The sequence below is a fragment of the Centrocercus urophasianus genome, unplaced genomic scaffold (genome assembly GCF_019232065.1).
Source record: "Centrocercus urophasianus isolate 14NV4802_14NV808 unplaced genomic scaffold, USGS_Curo_1.0 seq_9, whole genome shotgun sequence".
NCBI classification, from domain to species: Eukaryota; Metazoa; Chordata; class Aves; order Galliformes; family Phasianidae; genus Centrocercus; species Centrocercus urophasianus.
Window position 1 is genome coordinate 33166055 of NW_024885532.1, and position 21227 is coordinate 33187281.

The following is a 21227-nucleotide window of genomic DNA, read 5'->3' on the forward strand; positions in this document are numbered from 1 at the left end:
TTAGGAATGCTACTAAATGCTTCTTGGCACTTCCCTTTGGTTTCAGTAACTGTTTTAAGAGTGGAGACAAAAGTCCTATAAATATACATTCAGTCTGGCAACAAGTTAATATAACAGGGTTGATTTTGTAATTTACTCTGTGCAATTGAGATCTTCAGTCTTTTAAAACTACTTTTTCTGTGGGTGTCAGTGACATTGCAGAGTATGCGAGTTTGTGGATTGCCTGATATTTCAGGTTTTCATAGTGGAATGAACAATCAAATGAAGTCTGTGATGAGCTAGCTGATTCTCTGCTCAGAATTTCAGAACAGAGAAAACATTTTAAGTGGTGTAGTTTGTTCTGCTTTGTCAGTTGACTTTTCTGCCTTGGAGCTGGTGTACCACATGTCCATTTTTTCCTAAGCCACATTTGAACTCTTCTTTCTTTCAGATGCTTTGTAACCTAACTACTCCAATGAAGCAGTTCATTTATTCCATTGGCAGTCCAGGCACAAGTGTGAAATCCCTTCAAACATTATGGCTTTAGCTTTTGTTGTAGGGGACATTCCATTTGGAGGAATAAGTTGCATTTTCTTATGGCATCTGAGTTTTATGAATTATGCATAAAAGATTACTGTTCAAATGGTGTGTGGCCCTTCTGTAGCGTCTGTGTTTTATGAGAGCAGTTTAAAAAGAAAATCACTAAAACGATGTCACTACTGGGTGTCTGATTGCCAAGTTAATCTCTTATCTCAAGTCCCATTGATCTTCTGTTTGAGCAGCTGAGAGTCTATTTTATGTATAGCGATCTTTCATAAAGTTTATTTCTGGTAATAAAGCTAACTGGGGTGAGTGCCAAGCTATTCTCAGAGGCTCTCAACAAGAGAGGTATTTTATTTTGTTAGATGGGGTTATTGTTTGGGTATGTACTTGTGACAGAACTAGTGCAATTGCTAGCAAGTGAGTCAAGCTAGGTTTGGAGGTATACTCGTACTGGAGTGAAGTTAATGGCCTTTCTGGGCAACAGACATTCAGATCTGACTTTAAATAGGATGCCCAGCATCATGCGCATTTTGTACTTGTTACTGTGTGGTATTATTGTCATCTGTTCTGTGGCATGGCAGAAAGCATATGTGAAGTATTAATTTAAAAAAAAACCAACAACTTATAAGTTTGTTCAAATGTATTATGTTAGAGGGAGTAATTGAATTTCACAGTGCAGAACAGTTTAGTATTTACACGAGATAATGTTGCTTTTCAGATATTTTAAGTATTTCTTCTAGTACCACAGACTGTATTTGTGTTGATAGGCTGTGTGTCTTCGTACCAAACATGCATGTAAATTCAAAAACTGTATTTCAAAATTTTACTTACTAACCTGTAGTGGAATTAGTCTTCATAAAGTGAAGTTTTATGAAAGTAAAACTTTTTTTCATAAAATAAAGTTTCAGCAAAGTTTGAAGAAGCTTTGTTGCAGAAGATCTGAAGTATGTTTCTGTGCTTTCAGGAGAGTTTAATGGATGGCAAGACACACATTCTTTTAATTAGTTTGTCTTTCAATATTCTTATAAAAATTGCAGTCTTGCTGCTATGCATAGCAGTTTATGTTAATTAATATCATCTTATGACAGTTTTATGGGAGTTTTGGGGTTGTTTTGTGTGCAGCTCTGTGTACATGCTATGAATTGCCCAGGCAGGCTGCAGATGAGGGGCAGCTCCTATACTTTGCCTTCAAACTGAGCTCTGGGAGGTTCACATCTGCCTGTTGGAAAACCAGCATCCAGCAATCTCCTCTGCCTGCTGCTGCCATAGAGCTTAAGTTTGGAGTGGAGATCTTTCCTTTGGCCTTCTGTTGTAATGATAGCGTGGCTATCGGGGCACATTTCCACATCCTCAGAGAAGCAATTGGCATGTGCAGATGGCAACAGAAGGGCACACGGAGCCTGCGGAGGCCTTGGGATGAGGGGGGAACGAGGCAGGATTCCAGGAATGAACGTACCAAGGTGAAGGTGTTGGCAGGAGTCTGGGAATGCAGGATTTGGGGAAGGAGGAAGGGAGGATAGAGGGATGCAGTGTGTGGTGTTTGCTATGAGCTGGGATGCTGGAAGGAATAAAGAGCACAGACCTGCGGTAACACAGTAAACAGGAAGAAGGCTGTCTTTTTGTGTAGGGAGATAATGATAGCACAAGGGGGAATGGCTTTAAACTAAAAGGGAGGAGATTTAGGTTAGATATTAGGAGGAAATTCTTTACTCAGAGGGCAGTGAGGCACAGGCTGCTCAGGAGCTTTGTGTGCCCCATCCCTGAAGGCACTCGGAGCCAGGTTGGATGGGGCCCTGGGCAGCCTCAGCTGGTGGGGGGCAGCGCTGAACACACGGCAGCACGCTGGATCTGGGTGGGCTTTAAGATCATTTCCAACACAAGCCATTCTATGATGATAATCTGAGGCTTTTCTTCCCTGTGCTTGGAGTAGTATCTGATCTACCTGAAGTAGCTGTTGCTGAAGTCAGTGTTGCTGCTGTAGCTTTTTCTTCGGGCCCATGGCAGACTCCCTCAGGCCTAGCTGCATCTGCTGCTCTCTGTATCTTTGAAGAGCTTTCACCATCAGTCATAACATTTGTCTTTCATTTTAAATTTCTCTTTGAGATCAGGAGAAAAGCAGAGTAAAAACATCCAGGACACAATTTTTTTCCGTGCTATAGCATGTTACTGTCTGAACAGAGCAGATATGTGGCTTTATGCCATATAAACAAATCAGAGAAAGCAATAGGAGAAAATGTCCACTTCAGCTTGCTATTTGCTCCTTACCTCTAATTCCAGCTCAGTGATTTTTTCCAGCAATTGGCAGCTAGCCATAGGGTCTGCACCACTGCTCTGCCTGTGCTGTGCTCTCATAGCGGCAGCTTGCCGTGAGGGTGTCTGTGCTATTGACCAGATGGGTCTCAGCTTTGTCCAGAGCTGTTGTACCATTGCAGTCACAAACATCATGTAGTAATCTTGGAGTACCCAAACCATGCAGATCTGTGATTACAACTAATGATGGCCTTGCATCAGTACTTTTCAGAGCTGAAAAGTATCCGCGTGTTTGTAATTGAAGCATAAAGTGAAGTCTGTATTGAAGTATTTAGGGTGCCTCGTGAGGCTTCTGCAACTCCTGGTGCAGATTGAAATTGGGCAGTGTTCTCTGGCAACTTGGGATTATTTCTCTAAAAACATGTATTCTTATCTGAAGCATTGTTCTAGAGCCAAACTTCGGGTATTTTTGTGGGGTTGGGTCAGTGGTGTTTTTTTTTCCCTACAGATTAATTCTTTCCATATGGAACTTCAAATATTGAACTTGAAAGTCAGTGTTAGCCTTTAGTTAGAGATTAGACGTTAATTTTTACATCAACTCAAACCTAGCATTTGTGTTAATTACTTACACAGAAATAGTGAAATAATGAAATAGCTTACACAGAAATTTGGAAAGAAACTACTGAAATGTTTGAGCTAGTTAGAAGTATCTTACATCTTGTATAGGACTGAGAGAATTGCACTTTTGCTGGACCAGATTGAAGTGTGATGCTTTTCACTGAATAACTGTTGCTTTTGTCATGAGCAAGTAGATGAGAAATAATCCACTTGAAATTTCTTTAAAATGGGAAAATGTGGATTTAGCAACTGATTAACAACATGCTGGCCCAATGTACAGCTTTATTATGCAGCAGAAAAGAACAGCCGTCTAGTATCAGGAAGCTGCTATGTTTGATCTGTCTGGGATTTATTTAGCCAGTAAGAATGTTAATTTAGTGTATACTAGCTAAGATAACTAGTTGTCTGGGGGGGTCAAGGTACTGACTTCAGAGGCATTTCTGAACAAAGATGTTGCAGTTGGTGGGTGGATGGCACTGGTCTCAGCTGTTGTATGAGCTTGCATAAATAGTATCATCTCCACTTTAATCTTTCGGGTGTTCAGAGGTAGTGTGCATATTTCTGTTTAACCCCTGGACACTTGCTGGCATGCATGACCCTTTAACAATTCCTATCCCTCTGTCCATCCCTGGCACCTTGGCTCCAAACAGTCTAGGAGTATAGCCATTAATACGGAAATTTTTTGTTAAGAACATCTATTTAACAAAAAGTGTTTTCATTTCATCAGTATAAGTTTCCGTGGTGCTTGTTATGGTAGCACATGGCACACTTCTAAAGTACTTGTTGTATCCTCACTATGTTATTTACTTTCCTTTGTGTGTAGTGAACAGTTACAGAAATACATTCAAACTAGTGATGATGGTTGCTGAACTTCGATATCAGGGAAAAAAAAAGCTTTTTTATTTCAAAAAAGCAGCAACTGTGGCTGGAGCAATGTGTTTCATAAAGGAAGGATAGCTTTTAAGTTGTGTTTTAGAATAAGCATTCGATTTACCTTAAATTTTCAGAGTGAAGAAGATACTTAGATTCCTTTCTCCGTGGATCTGTTTCTCTAAAATTAACATGTCTTTTCCTTACTCACTTTTATACTGCTCTGGGGACATCATTCTAAAGGAGTAGCTCTAAAGGTTCTTCCTGAGGCTTGTGGAGCTTGTTCTTTGGAGGGAAGCTTGGAAAAGCTTTCAATTATTGGAGCATTCTGTGTATTCCTCCCTTTTTTGATGGGAGAGCTGTAGTAAATGATGTACTGCAGGTTCTGTTTTTGAGTAGGTTGTTTCACTTTCTGTGGTGTAAATTTAATGATGATCATGTATCAACTTAGTAAGTGTAGCAAATGCAAGGGAGGGCCACAACAAAGTTTACAATGAACTATTGGATAGAAAATACAGGAAGCTGAATCTTCCTTGAATCTGTAAAGCTGTGTGTACAGTGGGAGAAAATAAATAGGCTGGCAAATTGATTACATTTGCTTTCATTTTGTAATGATGGTTGCACAGGTGCTTAGTTGTTTTTTTTTATGCTGCTCAAATTCTTGAATCTCTTTTTTAAGGATGGAACTTGGATGATCCCAGAGATGGCTCACCCTAGTGTCTGTACACCTGAAAGCTTGAGTTACTGTGCTTTGTCTTATGAAAAATTGAAGTAATAGCCACAGGAATATGCTAACAAACAGACTGAAAGACTGTAAATGGTGTTAAATTATTGGACATCTTTTAGTTAAATTACTTCACTTTATTTTCTTTATAGCAAACTTTGGCCTGTTCCATTTTAACGGCGTTGTTGAGCGAGTTCTCAAGTTCAAGTAAAACCAGCAACATTGGACTAAGCATGGAGTTCCATGGTAACTGTAAACGTATATTTCAGGTAAAGTACTTCTGTATCAATATATGCTACCTATATTTCTAAAATTTAAATGTTAAAAAGCGGAAGTATTTTCTTGCCCCTGGGGCATTCATCTACAGTGCATGTTTGATTGCATTTAATTGGATTACTCTGTATTATAAATACAGATATTGGCTACTTTGGAAAAATTGATAATTGTGTCAAAAAGTGCCATCCCTTTTTGCCTGTTTTGTCAATGTAGAGCTACAGATCTTTACATGGTTGGACTCTTTAATTCCTTGGCTACCAATTGCAAACAAAACGAACACTCTGTGGAACAATGATAGTCTTAAATATAGATTTGGTTTAAAGCCAAGGAGAGCTATGTATTTAAAAATATTATTGCAGATGGTGTAGTCTGGTTGTCTCACATGTATTGTTTGGCCAGGCAGAAATGTTTTTGTGAAGGCATCGCTTTAAACTCTGACTGTTGTGGAATAATTTACCAACTTTTTTGTGTCAAAGATCAACCCCTCCTTCACCAATTGTTAGAGATATTGTTAAGTTTTTCTTCTAAAACTAGTACTTATGATAATATTTTTCTTTTTTTGTTATTTACAGACATGTTGCATTAATTTTGGCAAATAAGTTGGGGTTCTGACTGTCAACTTTGGGTTATTATCTATTTTTCAATGAAAAATAGGGTGGGAACAGAACAGACTGAGAGACTCTAACATATTGTGTCCATCCCAACTGTAGGAGGACGATCTGCGGCAGATCTTCATGCTCACAGTAGAGGTACTTCAGGAATTCAGCAGACGTGAAAACCTCAATGCTCAGATGTCTTCAGTGTTTCAGCGTTATCTTGCACTAGCCAATCAGGTCTTAAGCTGGAACTTCCTTCCTCCGAATTATATCCTTTTTGCCTCAGGCCCTTCATTTCAGATGAGTTGGGTCATGTTCTAACGGGTGATAAGTCTTTGTGAGAAGAGAAAAATGTAAATTTTATAAGCAGCATGTTTTCTTCCATTAATACTCTTGGTGATCCCTGTGCTTGCTTAAAACACGCTTACATATAGGAACTACTGTTACTTTTCATTAAAGTATTTTATACAAAAGACAAAAGTAGTTCAAGAGCAGCTCTCAGTTCTGAGCTGATGGTCCATTTGGTGTGTCTGTTGTTGCTGTGAAGGAGAGGGAAAGCGCAACCCTCTGCCTTACTGCAGGACAAAACAGGGAAGAGATCTCAGCTGTGTTTAATTTGGAGTGGGGCAGTTAAGTGCCCAATTTAGGAACGTGCATGCCCAACAGATTCCATTTCTTCTCTTTTGCTGGGAGGAAATATGTATTTTTTTGCCAACACACTGGTGCAGTTTATTCCACTTTCGTATCTTTGTGGTGTGTGTTCATTAAGAAAGTTCAGGGGAAATGTAGAGATGGAAAGGAAATAGGAATATAATAATCAGAGAGTGAGCCTTAGTGAAAGAAGGAAGAAGAGTGGAAATGCTTGGCCTGAAAAACGGGCTAGAAGAATATAGTAGAAACATAAAGGTAAGGCATCACTTGGCATACAGCATTGACACCTCTTTTGATAGCTGCTGCCTCATCTTGCAGATGCTCAGCAGACTTACCAACACCCAAACTTTTAAGCTCCTTTATAAACTTCTTAAAACCTTCTGAATAAATTCAACGAAGTTGCACGTACTGCAGGAATCTTATGTTGCCTTCGAATCTTCTGCATAGCATTTTATTTCTCTTCTCTCATTTGACAATCAGAAGGCAGCATCTGTGTCTGTTGTCTTTGAATCTGTTCATTATGTGATGAACAGCAAAAGTGAAATTTATTTAAAATGTACTTATTCTTCTTTAATAAAGGAGAGTGCCAGTTAATATTGTCTTTCTGGAAAATATCATGGATGGAATGATTTGGCAGGGGACCAGAGAGTAATTTATTGCACATGCTTATGAAACTGAGATTAGAGTGAAATGATTACATTTACAAAAGTTTTTAGGAGAGGGTTTGGGACTTGTAAGAATTCCAATAATGTGTGGACACTTCTGTTTTTAAAGCAGTCATTTTAAATAGATAGGAAATGCCCTTGTATTGTGCAGTGGTGTTTGGAGGTAGTTTCTTCTGTTTTATAGTCTTGCTCAGTGGAAACATCTGATGCAGTCATGAGTACTGATGATGTTACAGTTTGGAAGGAAAAGCTCTAGGTTTCTTTTCAGGAGTGCTCAGTCATAACCTTGAGTTTTGCAGTGGTGGAACTAGATATACAAGCAAGATGTCAGTAACAATTTAGTCAAGCCTTGGAGTTGTGGTTTTCAAAAGATACTGCTGCTGTTAAACAAATTCTGGCCACTTCTGGAGGCTGGGTTCTGGTGCTGTACCACCACAAGTGCTCTTATGTGGCTTTATGTCTAATCTTTTCGTAACTTCTGTCCTATCTTACAGCTTTCTACCACTGGGCATTTCAATTTGCTGTAAAATTACTGCACTGATTTTGGTCTCCCTCCTCTATTTAGCGAACTGTTTTCACAGAATTTGGTATAGCTTTAATCGTCTCTGAGAAAAGTGGGTCTTAAGTAAGACTTGGTAGCTGTTAAGGTGGCTGTAGCTTGTAGTGGTGTGGATCTCCCTTACAAAGACTGGTTTAAAAAGTTGCTGTTGATTGTTGGCTCTCGGCAGTGAAGTTTAACTTGGCTGCAATTCCTAAATAGATAGCACATTACACAAGAACATAAGAATTGCTGCATTGATTGATCAGTTGGTATCCTCTTTCCAAATCTTGACAGCACACACGCCAAAGCAATGGGCATAAATATAATACCTAAAGCATGGAGTAAAGTGACCCATTGTGTCCACATATATAACTTTTTTTTCCTCTGGTTCATATTCCTTTGGCAAGATAATAACGATTCTCAGTATTCCCTGCAGCATAGTGGTGTCTCTTTGTAACCTCTTGCACAATTCTGGTATCTCCAAGGGGAGGGAATAAAAAAAACTGAGAAGTGCTGTCACTCAGGATCACTCAGTGTATCTTGCATTGTTAAATGTAGTCTTAGGCAATGCTGCCAGCTACTATAACAGAAGAGCCTTAGTGAATGTGAGCTGTCAGTTACCAGCGAGAAAAGCTGGTACTTGCATTCTGGAATACTCACCTTCTTAGAGCAGTGAAAGAAGAGAGGCTGGGACATACCTACTCCTAAGCTGGAACATTTTTGAGTGTCATAGAGTGCAGTGCCTGCTGCAGGCAGGACACAGTGACCCAGGAGGCCTTCAGTCATGTGCAATTGCTTCAATTTCATTTTCTAACACATAGGCAATCATCTCTTGTTGCTTTCATCTGTTACCTTGTGGTATTGGTTCACTGGTATTTGCAGATGTTTGAGGCTTTTGGCAGTACTCTTGGAAAAGACAATAGCATAGAATTCCTGTTTTGCACCGAGAGCGTGTGGCAGTTGTGGCATGTTGGCTTCTGTAGGGTTTCTTTTTTCACTGTTGTCACAGCACAGCACCGTTTGTTTAATATTGTTTGCTTGGATGGAACTTGTTTTAACTGCATCTTTTCTTAAATAAGTGTTCTAATTGGTTAAGGATGTGCAAGTGATGGGTACTAAGAGGTAGAGTGCCTTCAAGGACCCCTCTCTTAATACGTTGCATTGAGTGTCCATCCAGTTAGGGAGGTGTGTGTTGGTAGGCTCTAATGCATTTTGACATGGGCATATAACTTCTCCTATGGATTCAGGACATAATTATAGTTTATATTCTTTTGCCCCTAGAGAGTTTCTCACTTCTTTAGGATATATCTGCTCTCGGCAGCCATGTTCTAATGGACTTTGGACAGATGCCCTCGAATATAGGAGTTCTTTATCAAAACATAACCTTTTGTCCTGCAATCTCTCATCTAAATGAGGATGTTTGGTACCTGTTACAAAACTGTTTGTGCATTATTTCATTCATAAAGGCACAGGTTTTTTGTAAAGGTGCTAATAGTACATGAACAGAGAGGAACTTCAGCTTTAGTTCTTCGATTTGGTGCCTCTTCTTGCTTGGAGGCAAGCTGGCAAGTTTTCAAGTGAATGTAGAATTGGGAATTGAATTTAAAATACAGGTTACATAAACCTATGGGAAGTGCTCCAGTAATGCGCATCACTGACATTCCATGAAAATGAATGGTGCAACAATTGTATGAACTGACTGAAGCTTTTGTCTGATCTGAACTCTGTTTTCAGTATGTGTTCCTCAGCCATGCTTTTAGAGGAACAAGCTCTTCAAATCTCTGTGAAAATATCTCAAGCCAGAATGAGAGATCTCTCTCTGGGAGATCCTGTGAACAATATAGTTGAAGTTGAAGACTTGGAGTTAGTCCAACCTTGATTGGTAGCATCTGCTATGCATAATGGAAGTGTGTGAAAAACACACAGAATGCTAAAAAGAAAAAAAAAAAAGCCTCCAGATTTGTTTTGAGGAATTATTTGAGTTGGCTTTGCTGCTGAAAAAGCATCCTGTTCCAGTGCCTCCCATGAGTGTGTCACTGAGCAGGGTGGTTAAATACTTCCTTCTACCAGGGTGAGGCCCTGACTTTGATTTGTTGAACAGTGGCAGAAATGAGCCTGTGCTGAGGAGAGGCAATGTGGGTTTCCTTCAGCAGCAGTGCTGTCTTGTTTGCTGGCAGCCTGGGATCATCCAACATTTAATACAGTTTTTATCTGGTAGATGAAAATACTGTCCTGGCTGTTTGGAATAGGAAGTAAAATTCAGTATAACTAAAACAGCTGTGTTGAAGAAAGAGCAAAAGAGAGATCTGTCTTTTACATTTATCAGTTTCATCTCTCTGAAGTGAAAATTAACTTGGATATCTCTACTGCTTAGAAGTTCGTCAGCTTTTTGGTTGGTAAGCAGTGTGTAGAGGAAGGGTGGGCGTCTCCATAGCAGTCCCTTCTGCATCGGTGGTTTAAGCATAAGAGAGATGTGGAGCTGTATCGTTGTAGCGAATGTTAGTAGGGATAACAAGTTTCAGTGTGAGCTGCAAATCCCCTTGGTGGTCCACTTGAGACTTCATGTAGGCATGGCTACACCACCAGCAAGAAGTGACTGGTTTTAAAGTTAGCTGAGGGCTTCCTGTGCCTCTTAGGTTGTTGTTCTGTAGATGCAATCTGAATCTGGTGCTTCCCATATCAGATAGTTGTTCCACTGATAGCAATACTTGTATTTTAACAACTGAATGCTAAAACACTCTTTCTTTCTCATGAATGCTGAATCTGTTTCCTAAGAGTGTGAATTACATGCAGATTTGTGAAGGTATTCTCCATAGGGGGCAGCAAGCCTCTGCATGTCTTTTTCAACTTGCTCTTAATTCATCCTATATGCTTGGCTGACTGGCTAGCAAGCAAGGGGAAGTTTAAAAAATACAAATACAAGCAGTATATTAGCATTCTAACAGTGTGTGGTGGATATCAAGCAGTTACCTTTCTAGTGCATTTTTATTGTGAGGTGTAAGTCAAAGACTGATATAAAGCTCTCCAGAAATTTTCCAGACAACAAAGGTTAAGCAATTAAAATAACTTAAGAAAAAAAAAATAATCAGTCGTTGCCATTCCGTGGGTTTTTCTTCCATTTCTGAGTTTTTCACTACTGTGGACAAATTTGTGAATTGGAGTCTGTCAGAATACTTAGCCTCGGGTTTTGAGTTCCTAAACTCTTTCATGGTGCCAGGACAAGCCTTGCCTTGCCTCGCCTCTCACAGTGGGGAAAAAAAGAACCTGAAACTTTGGGAACCATTTGCAAATGTTAGAATTTTTGGACATCTTGAAATACTATGATTCTCCATGGCCATGGATGTGAAATATTTTGTTATTCACAATCACTCATCAGTCTCCTCCTGGAAGCGAGGCAAAGACTGTGAAGAAAATTACAGGTTTTTTTACCTTTTCTTTCTGTTACTGTGTTCCAACAAGAAACATATAGAAGTTTTTTATATTAACTGTAAGTTAAACTTAGCATTTTAAAACATGTTTTTCTTTTTTCTCGTGTTTGTGAAACAAAGCCCAAATGTAACGCTAATGGCTACATATGTGAATTTCATCAAAGACAGAAGAACCTCCTTCTTGAACACTGGCATCTCCTCTTCTTCTATAGGCTCTAATCGAGAAACATCAGAGGTGTATCGTGCTGGAAGGCATCTAGTTACATTGCTACTCTTTTCAGTAGAGCTTGGTACGTGTTAATGCATTTTCTTGATGAAGGTGACACTTCTCACCACAACCATGCCATGTGCTAGGTAATTCAGTGCCATTTTTTTCAGGTTTGACACATCTGGGCTGCTGTTAATAGGGCTGAAGTTTTGGTATTTCGTGGTAGAAAGCATCTCCACACCCAGCTTGTGGTCGTGTTTGCATTCACCAAGTGTGGAGCAGAAAATAGATGTAAAATCTTGGTAATGGGTGCAGGTATAATTTGTGTTGTTTAATGAACAGATAGTTTACCCACAGATTACTATTGTCAGATGTGTCATCAGTCCATTAGCATGAGAAACGGAACTAAAAATAACAGGAAAGGGCCACTAAATACTGAGGCTTGTTAAAATACCGACAGCAAATCGGCCCTTCTTCCATTCCACGTCAAAAGTGGTATGTAGCTGGTCCCCTCTGTGAGCACAAACAAGTGATGAGCAAGTTGATTTTCAGACTGATAATCAATCAATAACCTTTTGGTGCTGATGTCAGTCTTACACTGCAGCGTTAAGGCAAAGGACGGTCTTGTAAATAAAGACTGTTGAAGTGTTTTTTCAAGAATATTCCAAATAGGGGAAGGGGAAGGGGGAAAAAAAAAGATGATTTAAAGTGCCAGAGTTGATTAAATTAGTTTTGACTTGTGATATTACTCCTGACAGAGGATGCACATGATAAATTTTATTTTTATCTGGAAGAACTGAAGCACTTCTGAATCCCTACATGACATTTCTATTTCAGATGGAAGTAAAATAGCCAACTCTGATTTTTTATTATTGTTATGTTTTTTTTTACTCTGCTTGAAATGAAATAATGCAGATCTGTTATTGTTCAACACACGTTGATAGTATTGAAAATTGTGAAGATGTCTTGTTTTTGGTTTTTGTGCTAATGAAAATCCATGATTGTTCTCCTGCATTGCAGTGTGCTGTGCCATGGAAAAAGTGGCTGTTTTTGGAAGTGCTCTGTGGTTGTTGGGAGCTCATGGACTGGTAGAACACGGAGGACCTAAAATTGTGCCTTCTGCCTTGCATCACAGTGCTTTGTCTGAAACTAGATGCTTGCTTTATGTATGTTCTCTTAAAGCTCATCAGATTGCCAGGGGCCTGCTTTCTTTCCTGTGTGGTACTATTTGTAAAAATGTATTTTCATTCAGAGGTATAAATACATTTTGATAAAATTATTTTTTGTAACGCCTGATGACTTCACACTGCAGACGTGTTCAGGACCAGTTATATGCAGTTGAGCATGCTGCACTTTTTCTGATGTTGGCTTACAAAGGGATCAGAGGGAGCAGCGAAGGGCTTTCAAAAGACAAATGAAAACATAACTCGTGTGTTAAACTTCTGCTCTTTGGATTGAAGGGTGTCAGAAGGAAGGACTTTCAAAACCCTTTGATAAATGCTTCTCTGTGATCAGACTGACAAAGAATGCCACATGCTTGTTCAAGTGGTTTTGCTCATGTCTCTGTTATTTTTTTTTTTCTGGAGCACTGGCAGAATTTCCTAAAAGCTAAATGATGCCAGAACGTATGGTAATAGCTGGAAGGAGTGCAGCAAAGTCGTAGCTTCACTGCGGAGTGGACACTTTTATATGGGTCTCAAGCAAGCATATGTTTGCTGTGGCAGTACCTTGTGGTGCCTTATGCTTTTGTTCTTCACAGCGTGATGAAAAATGTCGATTAATGCAAGGCTAACATATCTGCGTTCTGGGATGCATATTTGGCTATTTAGAAAAATGGGATATGGATTTCAGTGGGCTATCTTTAGCTCTCGTAAGGCCTTTTTAAAAGCTGCCAGGAAAATTTTTTAGGAAATGATTTCCCATTTTGCATAAATTTTACCACCTGTTAATTGCGGTTGCTTTTTTCCCTTCTCGCTGTGTCACATTAGACACCCTGGTTATCAAAGTGATCATATCACTATGGTATGTCTCATAATTATGATCAAACTGTTATCTAACATTCCTGGAGCATTCTTTTTTTCAATACTTAATACCTTTTATTCCTTGGCCTCATGCATGAATTATGCTGTGTATGTGAAGAGGCTTAAAGTTTGTTTCCATTACATTCTTTCTGAATGGATCCTGTTGTATCTAGGATTTTTTTAAAGCCAAGTAGGAATGTTATTGTTGACCTTGACACCAGATAACTGGGCAGACATTATATAGCTATGTTTGAATCCTCACAAAATGTGATGCTAAAGCCAACAGAATCCTGGCGTGAGACCCTCCTGGACAGCAGAGTTATGGAGCTTTTCTTTACAGTAAGTTTCATTCTTCAACTTTCATAGTCCAGACCACAGGGAAAGCAGCTCCTTCTTGTTATAAAGCTTTGTTGTTGGATCCTTCCTTTTGCATCAGGTAGGACTGTTTCCCTTCATTTCAGCCAATTTGTCAAAGTGAGCAGAACTATTGTGTTTTTCTTAGGTTACCAGATATGTGTTTTGCCTATAAATTGTCTTAAATTGATAACTGTTAAATAAGAAGTATATAGTTATCTAAGCTGTATGTTTAGTGCTTTGGGAAATAGATTCCAATACTAAATGAAACCAGGCATTGTAAGCGGTGATAAATTATATCTTTCAGATAAGGTGTAACAGCTCTCAAAAAAAAAAAAAAGGAAAAAAAAAGAGAAAAAGGATCAAGAGGGTGTGTGTGGGGTTATTATCTGATATTAGAACAATTGCTTAACAGAGCAGCTGAACATTAGTAATGTAATTGCACTGTTCTGGCCAGTTCCGCATACAGGATTCTGCATCTCTTACCCCAGTACAAAGTGAATCCAAGCATGCTAAATCAAAAGAGATTTTGTTAGGAGTGAAAGGGAAGAGGTGAAGCAGGGAGAGGGAATGCCATATTCACTTCCTATCCTTTAAAAAGAAGTCTGATAATAGAACTCTTATAAGTAATGTTCTTTCTTCCCCCCATTTTGGGGGAGAAGTTGTTAGTCTTTGTTCAACTCAAAGTTGCTGCTGCTGCATGTATTGGCTTATGAGTTAGCTTACTCTGCTATTTTATGTTAAATCTCTGAGGACCTGAGAATTCAGCATTTTCAAGCTACTTTGTTCTTGCAAAGTGGAGAAGCAGTGTGTTCGAAGCGGGAGCAAAGCTTTTACTAGAGGAAGTAAATGGCAATCTCCTGTGGTGCTTGAGTTGTCTGATACATGTTTGGGTACACGTCCGTACTTGGTGGGACATTTTGGAAATTTTTTTTAACTAAGTTTTTCTGTTCCAGCAGTTCTAAAAAGGTGAAAAAAATCAGTGGCAGAACTCTTAGCAGCTCCTCACAATTGGAACAGCTGTCCAGGCTATCCAGACAGTTGCTACTGTCAGCTGTGAACCTCCACATGCAAATAACTTTTTGGCTTATATGTTAACCCTTCCTCGTTTAATAATATAAAGCTGTCTGAGTTAAATATCTCTCTTTAGCTAGTTTGGGAGACCAGTATGTACTTATGATAAGGATTTTGTTTTAAATAACATGCAGAATTGTTTTATTGCATTTGTATTTTATTTAATAGCAACCATAGCAGACCTGGGTTTGATTATTTTTGAATGAAGGCTAGCCAGGGCAGTGTGCTGTCAGTTTTGGTTTTAGATTCCTGATTTGCCATGCTTGAGGCTGTTGGTATTAGGTTCCTATTTGAAGTATTGTGAGTGAATGGTGGTTGTTCATATGCATATATCTGATCTAAGAAATTTTAATAACCTTGCAAAACTTGGCAAGACTGCCATGTTAAAGAGGAAGCCTTCACTTCTGATCTCAACATAATGTAGGATGCGTGTTAGAAGGGGTATTTCTGCGTTAGGGCTTGTTTCACCTGGCAGTTTGATCTCGCAGAGGTTAGCTAGTTGCAAATTGTGAGAAGCTGAAACTGGAATACCACAAATGGGAAGTGTTTTAACTAGACTTCATGATATTTGTAATTTACATAAATTGGTATGGGGGGGAAAGGGGGGAAGAAGCTACCCTACATTTTTTGAGTAAACCTTATGTGAAAACATGGAAGAGTGAGCTTAAGAAAACTCTAAAAAATCCATAGCTGATAACTGAAGTAAGGTAGTGACAATTTGGTCACCGAAATATTGGCAGATTTGAGCATCTTACCAGCAGAAGTAGTGATGTAACATGCCACAGAAATGAGAGAAGATGACTTGGCCTTGTATAATGTAAGGGTGTTGCCAAGGAAGTGATGCATTCATTTTCGTCTGTCTTCAATGTTTACCTCTGCTAAAGAAGCATCTGTATAATCTTGATTGAACTTGTTGACTAACTTTAGCAAGACTCCGTAGCCGAGGCATAGTTAGCATAATAGAGATGACTGTCATTATTGCTGTTTTTAGCAGGAGCAGTATGTCTGACTGGCTGGCATCTGTTTCTCTCTTTAAGATATAACATTCGGTACTGAGTTCAATTTTCAAAATGTAGGTAAGATTAACTAAACGTTGGTTTCAGCGAGTTAATTGGAGGCTTGCGACTTTGCAAACCAAGTCCCAGTCTTGTCATTGGCTGTGCTTCAGAGAGCTGTAGGAACCCTTGCATTTCGGACTGAATAGAATCATAGAAGTTATAATAAGCTTTTTTTGGTGCGTGCTCTTTTGGATTGAGAGCCATGTGACTGTTGTAAGAACTCCCTATTTTCCATGTATTGCTAACTATCTCACTTCCTGAAAGGTACACCGAAAAATCAGAGAAGATACAGATATGGCCCAAGATTCATTACAGTGTCTGGCACAGCTGGCATCTCTGCATGGCTCAGTCTTTCCTGACGAAGGTTCACAAATTGATTACCTGGCACATTTCATTGAGGGATTACTGAATACTATCAATGGGTATGTATGCCTGCTCTCTAAATTTAGATGACATCTTTTAAGCTTTAGTTCAGAGCGCAGTGTGTGTTTGTGGAGAACTGTTATGACTTGCTTATTTCTAGGTATAATCTGTCTTTACTTTTGGATTCCTGAAATTTAAAAACTGCATCTGGAAGTAGGTACTTCTTATATAGATGGATTCATTTGAAAGGAATCGGCGAAATCAATTGGCTTTTAGCATTTTTCTTAATGGCAGAAAAGTAACTCTTATTTCTATCTATAGAATTGAAATAGAAGACTCTGAAGCAGTTGGAATTTCCAGTATTATCAGCAACCTGATAACTGTATTTCCTCGCAATATTTTAACTGCCATTCCAAATGAACTTTTCTCTTCATTTGTTAACTGCCTCGCCCATCTCACTTGTTCTTTTGGAAGAAGCGCTGCCTTGGAAGAAGTGGTAAGTATCCATTCTCAACAAATAGTCTTTTCTGTTTCCCTCTCCTTGTAATAAGGAGTGAGAATTTGGTTCTTTTGTCATTAAGTGTTGTGAAATTCAGTGCTTTTGTTCTAGTTGTTTCTGAAATCACATCTGAGATAATTTTGCTTTTGCATAATGTAATGCTCTGCATCTTTCAAACTATGGATTTAAAGCACTGCTTCATATCTTCATTTTTAAAATAACAGGTACACTGAAAAAGTAGGAAAGTCTTTAAATGTTGCTCAGTTGCTGTTGTAGGACTTCTGTGAGAAGTGTTGTAGATAATGAACTTGTTACAGACACAAAAGCTTGAAGTGACAACCTGAGCAAATGGACAGACTGATATTTACACAGTGGGGGTTCTACAGGCAGGAACTTCTGTTTGAAGTGAATATAGCTGTTAAGGTCTGTTGTTAACCCTATACAGAGAGCAGCTCCAATAATCCCTGTGTTACTGGCATGACTCAAGCAGTAATTCCATGTACATATCTGTACTTCAGAGGACTTTCTGCTGTTCTACAGACTTTGGTTGTAACATTAAAGATCAGCTGGGTTAGGGGTAAGTCTTGTCCTTCCAGAAACTGCATTAAATAAAAACATCTAGGGGAATGGAATTGATTGTAAAAAGCCCATAAGAATTAAGGCAAATGTTGCACCTGAACTACTTATATGGAGTAGTTATTTATTTTAAAATGAAACTATCACAGTAGCAGCCAGTTTTTTGCTGTTAGCGTTAACAATTACTTTTTTTGAGTTCTCTATATTGACCAGGCTTAATAATTGAGTTGGAAAATTATTACAGAAGTATTTAATTATAAAGTTGACAGACACATTTCTTTACTGAAAATCACAGGTGTATTAATATTAGCATTGCTTGCAGTGCTTGAGAACTATGCCGTAAGGTTAAAATGCAATACTTCTGGCCCAGTTTTCATTTAGACTGGAAGCCCTAGAACCTTTACAGAAAGGTTCTGCAAAACCACAGATAGCTATCATTTAAATGAGGGGGGCTAGAGGATATACATTTCCTCAGGTAGTCTCTTGTTTTATGCAGCCTTGTTTTTTCTCTAAAGCAGCGCTTGGTGGAAGCTGCCAGCTCAATACTTCTCGTCCCAGCAGAAGCCTGTGGCAGCTTGTACCATTGTGGGTACAGAGTTTGTTTTGGAGATGGCTGTGACCACTGATGCCTACTGAGCAGTGGCTGCCTACACTTGTATCATCCCGTTGTTTTTGCTGAAGGCAATTTTTTCAGTGTTATATTCAGTGTTATCAGATCCAGCAACATCAGAAAGAGGACTGTGCAGGACTTTGCCACAGCATGAAGTAAAAATTCTCTCTTTAAAGGAAAGGTTACATATTCATCACTTTACTGTATCATAGGTGTAACAGATGTGAAGTTGAGATGTAAACGTCATGTTGTTTCTTTATCTCCAGAATGATTACAGAATTGTGTGGTGTTGGGTCTTCAAAAATAATTCCTATACCTGAACAGTGTGTCAGCAGCGAAGTGCACTGTGGAGAATTTCAAGCTGTTGTTCACTTACACAGATGGTGTAATGGTATGGTGTGCTCTGACTGTAGAAGGATGTTGCTGGATCTGGTTTGCATCACTGAAAGCAATCTTATAGCTTAGGAAAGTCCAAGCTGTGGTCAATATTCTATCCTAAGCTTCTTGCTGAGATTCCCTGTGAGCTTATGTGCAATTGAGAGTTCTTGGTGAAAAATAGAAAACCATGTGTTTTGGACTCAGTAGAATCCTGAGATAATATTCCTGCAGCTTGTCAGAATTCTAAAATGCAGCATAACACAGGCAAGTGTACACAGCAAAGTTTTGCTGGTGGGACAAGCTGTTTTTCCCATATTTCTGCCAGCAGAACAGCTTGTACAAATGTTGCAGAAACCCCATCAGACACAGGGGATCAGCTCAGCCAGAAGACTGCTATTGAAACTGTCAAAATCAGGAGGTCCCAAGCTGTAATCTGCAAACCACTTCAAAGCAATATGTGTCTTGGCACAGAGTCAGAAGCTGTTGCTGACAGTACTTGCTGCTGTTGCTAATATTGATATTCAACCAAGGGGGGGAGAGAGAGGAAAACACAATCCAAAAATCATGTTCAGATGTTGTTTTATGCTTACCTGGCTGCTGAGGGAAGTTGAAACACCTGCCTGAGCAGCTCTGCTGCTGGAGAACAGCAAGCTTCAGCCATGCTCAGGATTGGTCTGCAGTCTACAAGGGAAGAAGTATGAGTTCACCTTTCCCATCCTAGACATTTTAAGCATTGGCCTTACTTGTTGCACCTCACCTCTCCTAAACATCTTGAGTCCTGAACTCACTAGTCCTGGCTTCCTTAGGAAAATATAATCAGTTGTTAACATCATTTTTGTGTGATAATTGCCCTTTCAAATTGAATTGCTTTGTCACTAGTAAAAGAACATTGCTTACTGCATTATGCTCTGGATTCTTATTGTATGTACATTTTATAAACATTCAAGTCAAGATGTTTGGTGATTCAATGAATGTAGCCAAATTTTAAATAAGACATGTTATGTGAGTCATAAATTTACTTTAAGTTAGCACTGAATACAGTTTCGGTCTCTCTCTCCATTTTTTTTGTTTTCAGACTTGCATCAGTGTGCCATACTTTAGTTTCTGTAACTATAACTGCATTGCAGTTACAGAAGGATGCTGTGAAGATACCTTGAAATGCTTACAACGTGGTATTTTCCCTTAGTCAGTCATCCAGCCAGTGTTTTCTTTTTCTTTGTTCATGCGGCCGTGTTTGTAACTTCTCTGAAAGTCAGGAATTCTTCTGTGTGGAACGTGACTGAGGCCTTTAGATCTCTGTATTTCATCAAGAAATCCTTTTAGTAAGCTTTGCTATCTCAGAGTAATTTGTGAGCAATCTTGTTGGATAAAAGTTGATAAGACTTTTTAGAGGCAAGAAACGTCCTGCAGTACAAGCAAATGTGTCCGTATGTTCATATTTAAATTATTTGCAGTTGGTATTTACTGAAGATTAATTTTTGCATAAAGTGTGTGTGGGGGGAAATGTATTAAATGTCCTTTTGAAAAGAAACAATCCCTTTGCTATCTGGGTTCTCTAGCTTGCCTGTAACCCAGGAGTTTTGTTTTCCAGATGTGAATTTCCTTATGCCAATTTGAGTGCCTCATGTAAACATACATGAATAGCAGTTAAAATGCACTAAACAATTGGAGGTGCAGGGCTTATTCTATAGAATTCTACTCTCTTTTTATCCTTCACAAAAGGAGACATTGTGTTTCATCAAAATGGACTACCTGTAGTGGGGTTTCTTTAACATATGCAGTCATAACAACAATTTCTTTCATAACAGAGTTGTAATCTCTTCTCTCTCTTGTATTCCACAATGTTTGAAATAATATTAATCTATATGCACTTGTTCTTTTTATCTAATTAATTAAACAGATATTGCTCAATTATTTGTAGTTTCTAAAATGACCTGAGATGCTTGGAATCATCATAGAGGGAGCCTGGTAGTGCCTGTATTTAGGTAGTCATGCACTAAAGGCTTAACTTAAGACTAGTTTGATTTTGAACAGTAGAAGAAAAAAACAAACTAAACACCAACAGATTTTTAAACCCTAACAAAGCAGCACTGATTTTTTTTTTTTTAATGCATTACTTCAATTCTTTCTGATTTATTTATGACTATCCTTGAAAAGGCTTTGTGATTACTTTTTTAATTGTTTCACAATTAGAAGGACATCTGTAAAATAATAATGAGTAATAATAATGAGAATGAGTATGTTCCTCTGATTTAGTTTAGGAAATAAGATTTTATTTTGTTTCTTTCATCTCTTTACAGCTTGATAAAGATGACATGGTATATATGGAAGCATATGATAAGTTGCTGGAATCTTGGCTTACTTTGGTACAAGATGACAAACATTTCCATAAGGGTTTCTTTACCCAACATGCTGTTCAGGTCTTTAATTCTTACATTCAGTGCCATCTAGCTGCTCCTGATGGTACAAGGAATTTGGTAAGCCCTTGCTCTAGTAGTTCTTGCTGATAATATATGGCAACTAACTCATGTTTTTTTTGTTTTATTTTGTTTTGTGCTTCTTTATGTAGCTCGAAGAAGGTAGTTGTAGAATTACTGCTTGTGACTTTGACTGGAGATGAAAAAATGCTGAAAGAGTCTGTTACTCAGAGGCTCTTTTTCCAGTCTGTTTCTCTCATTATGAAAAGTAAATGAAGGAATACAAAGATGAAAAATACCTTTAAAAACAAAAACAAAAAAAACCTGTTACTCAACTTGATCTGCATCCTACTGATCCTCGCTGCCCATGCAGTGACCAAACCTTTGACTGTCCTTCTCTTGCCTAGAGTCATAGTAAAAATCTTCCGTGACATTGGAAGCCTTGTATGCTTTTGTTACCTTCCAACTGAAGTGTAACTGACATGCATAAATATATAGGGAAATACAGAATAACATGCTCGGTCTAGA

At 38.7% G+C, this 21227-nt stretch overlaps 1 protein-coding gene across 2 annotated transcripts in view; it reads left to right on the plus strand.

Annotated features, from left to right (window-relative positions):
• Positions 1-21227, plus strand: part of XPO4 (exportin 4) — a 76771-nt gene that overhangs the window by 33135 nt on the left and 22409 nt on the right. For both annotated transcript variants that reach the window (XM_042838925.1, XM_042838926.1), the window contains exons 5-10: positions 5137-5253; positions 5971-6124; positions 13597-13709; positions 16121-16278; positions 16541-16715; positions 20583-20759. In XM_042838925.1, the coding sequence (XP_042694859.1) occupies positions 5137-5253; positions 5971-6124; positions 13597-13709; positions 16121-16278; positions 16541-16715; positions 20583-20759 (894 nt within the window). The remainder of the gene's footprint in view (positions 1-5136; positions 5254-5970; positions 6125-13596; positions 13710-16120; positions 16279-16540; positions 16716-20582; positions 20760-21227) is intronic.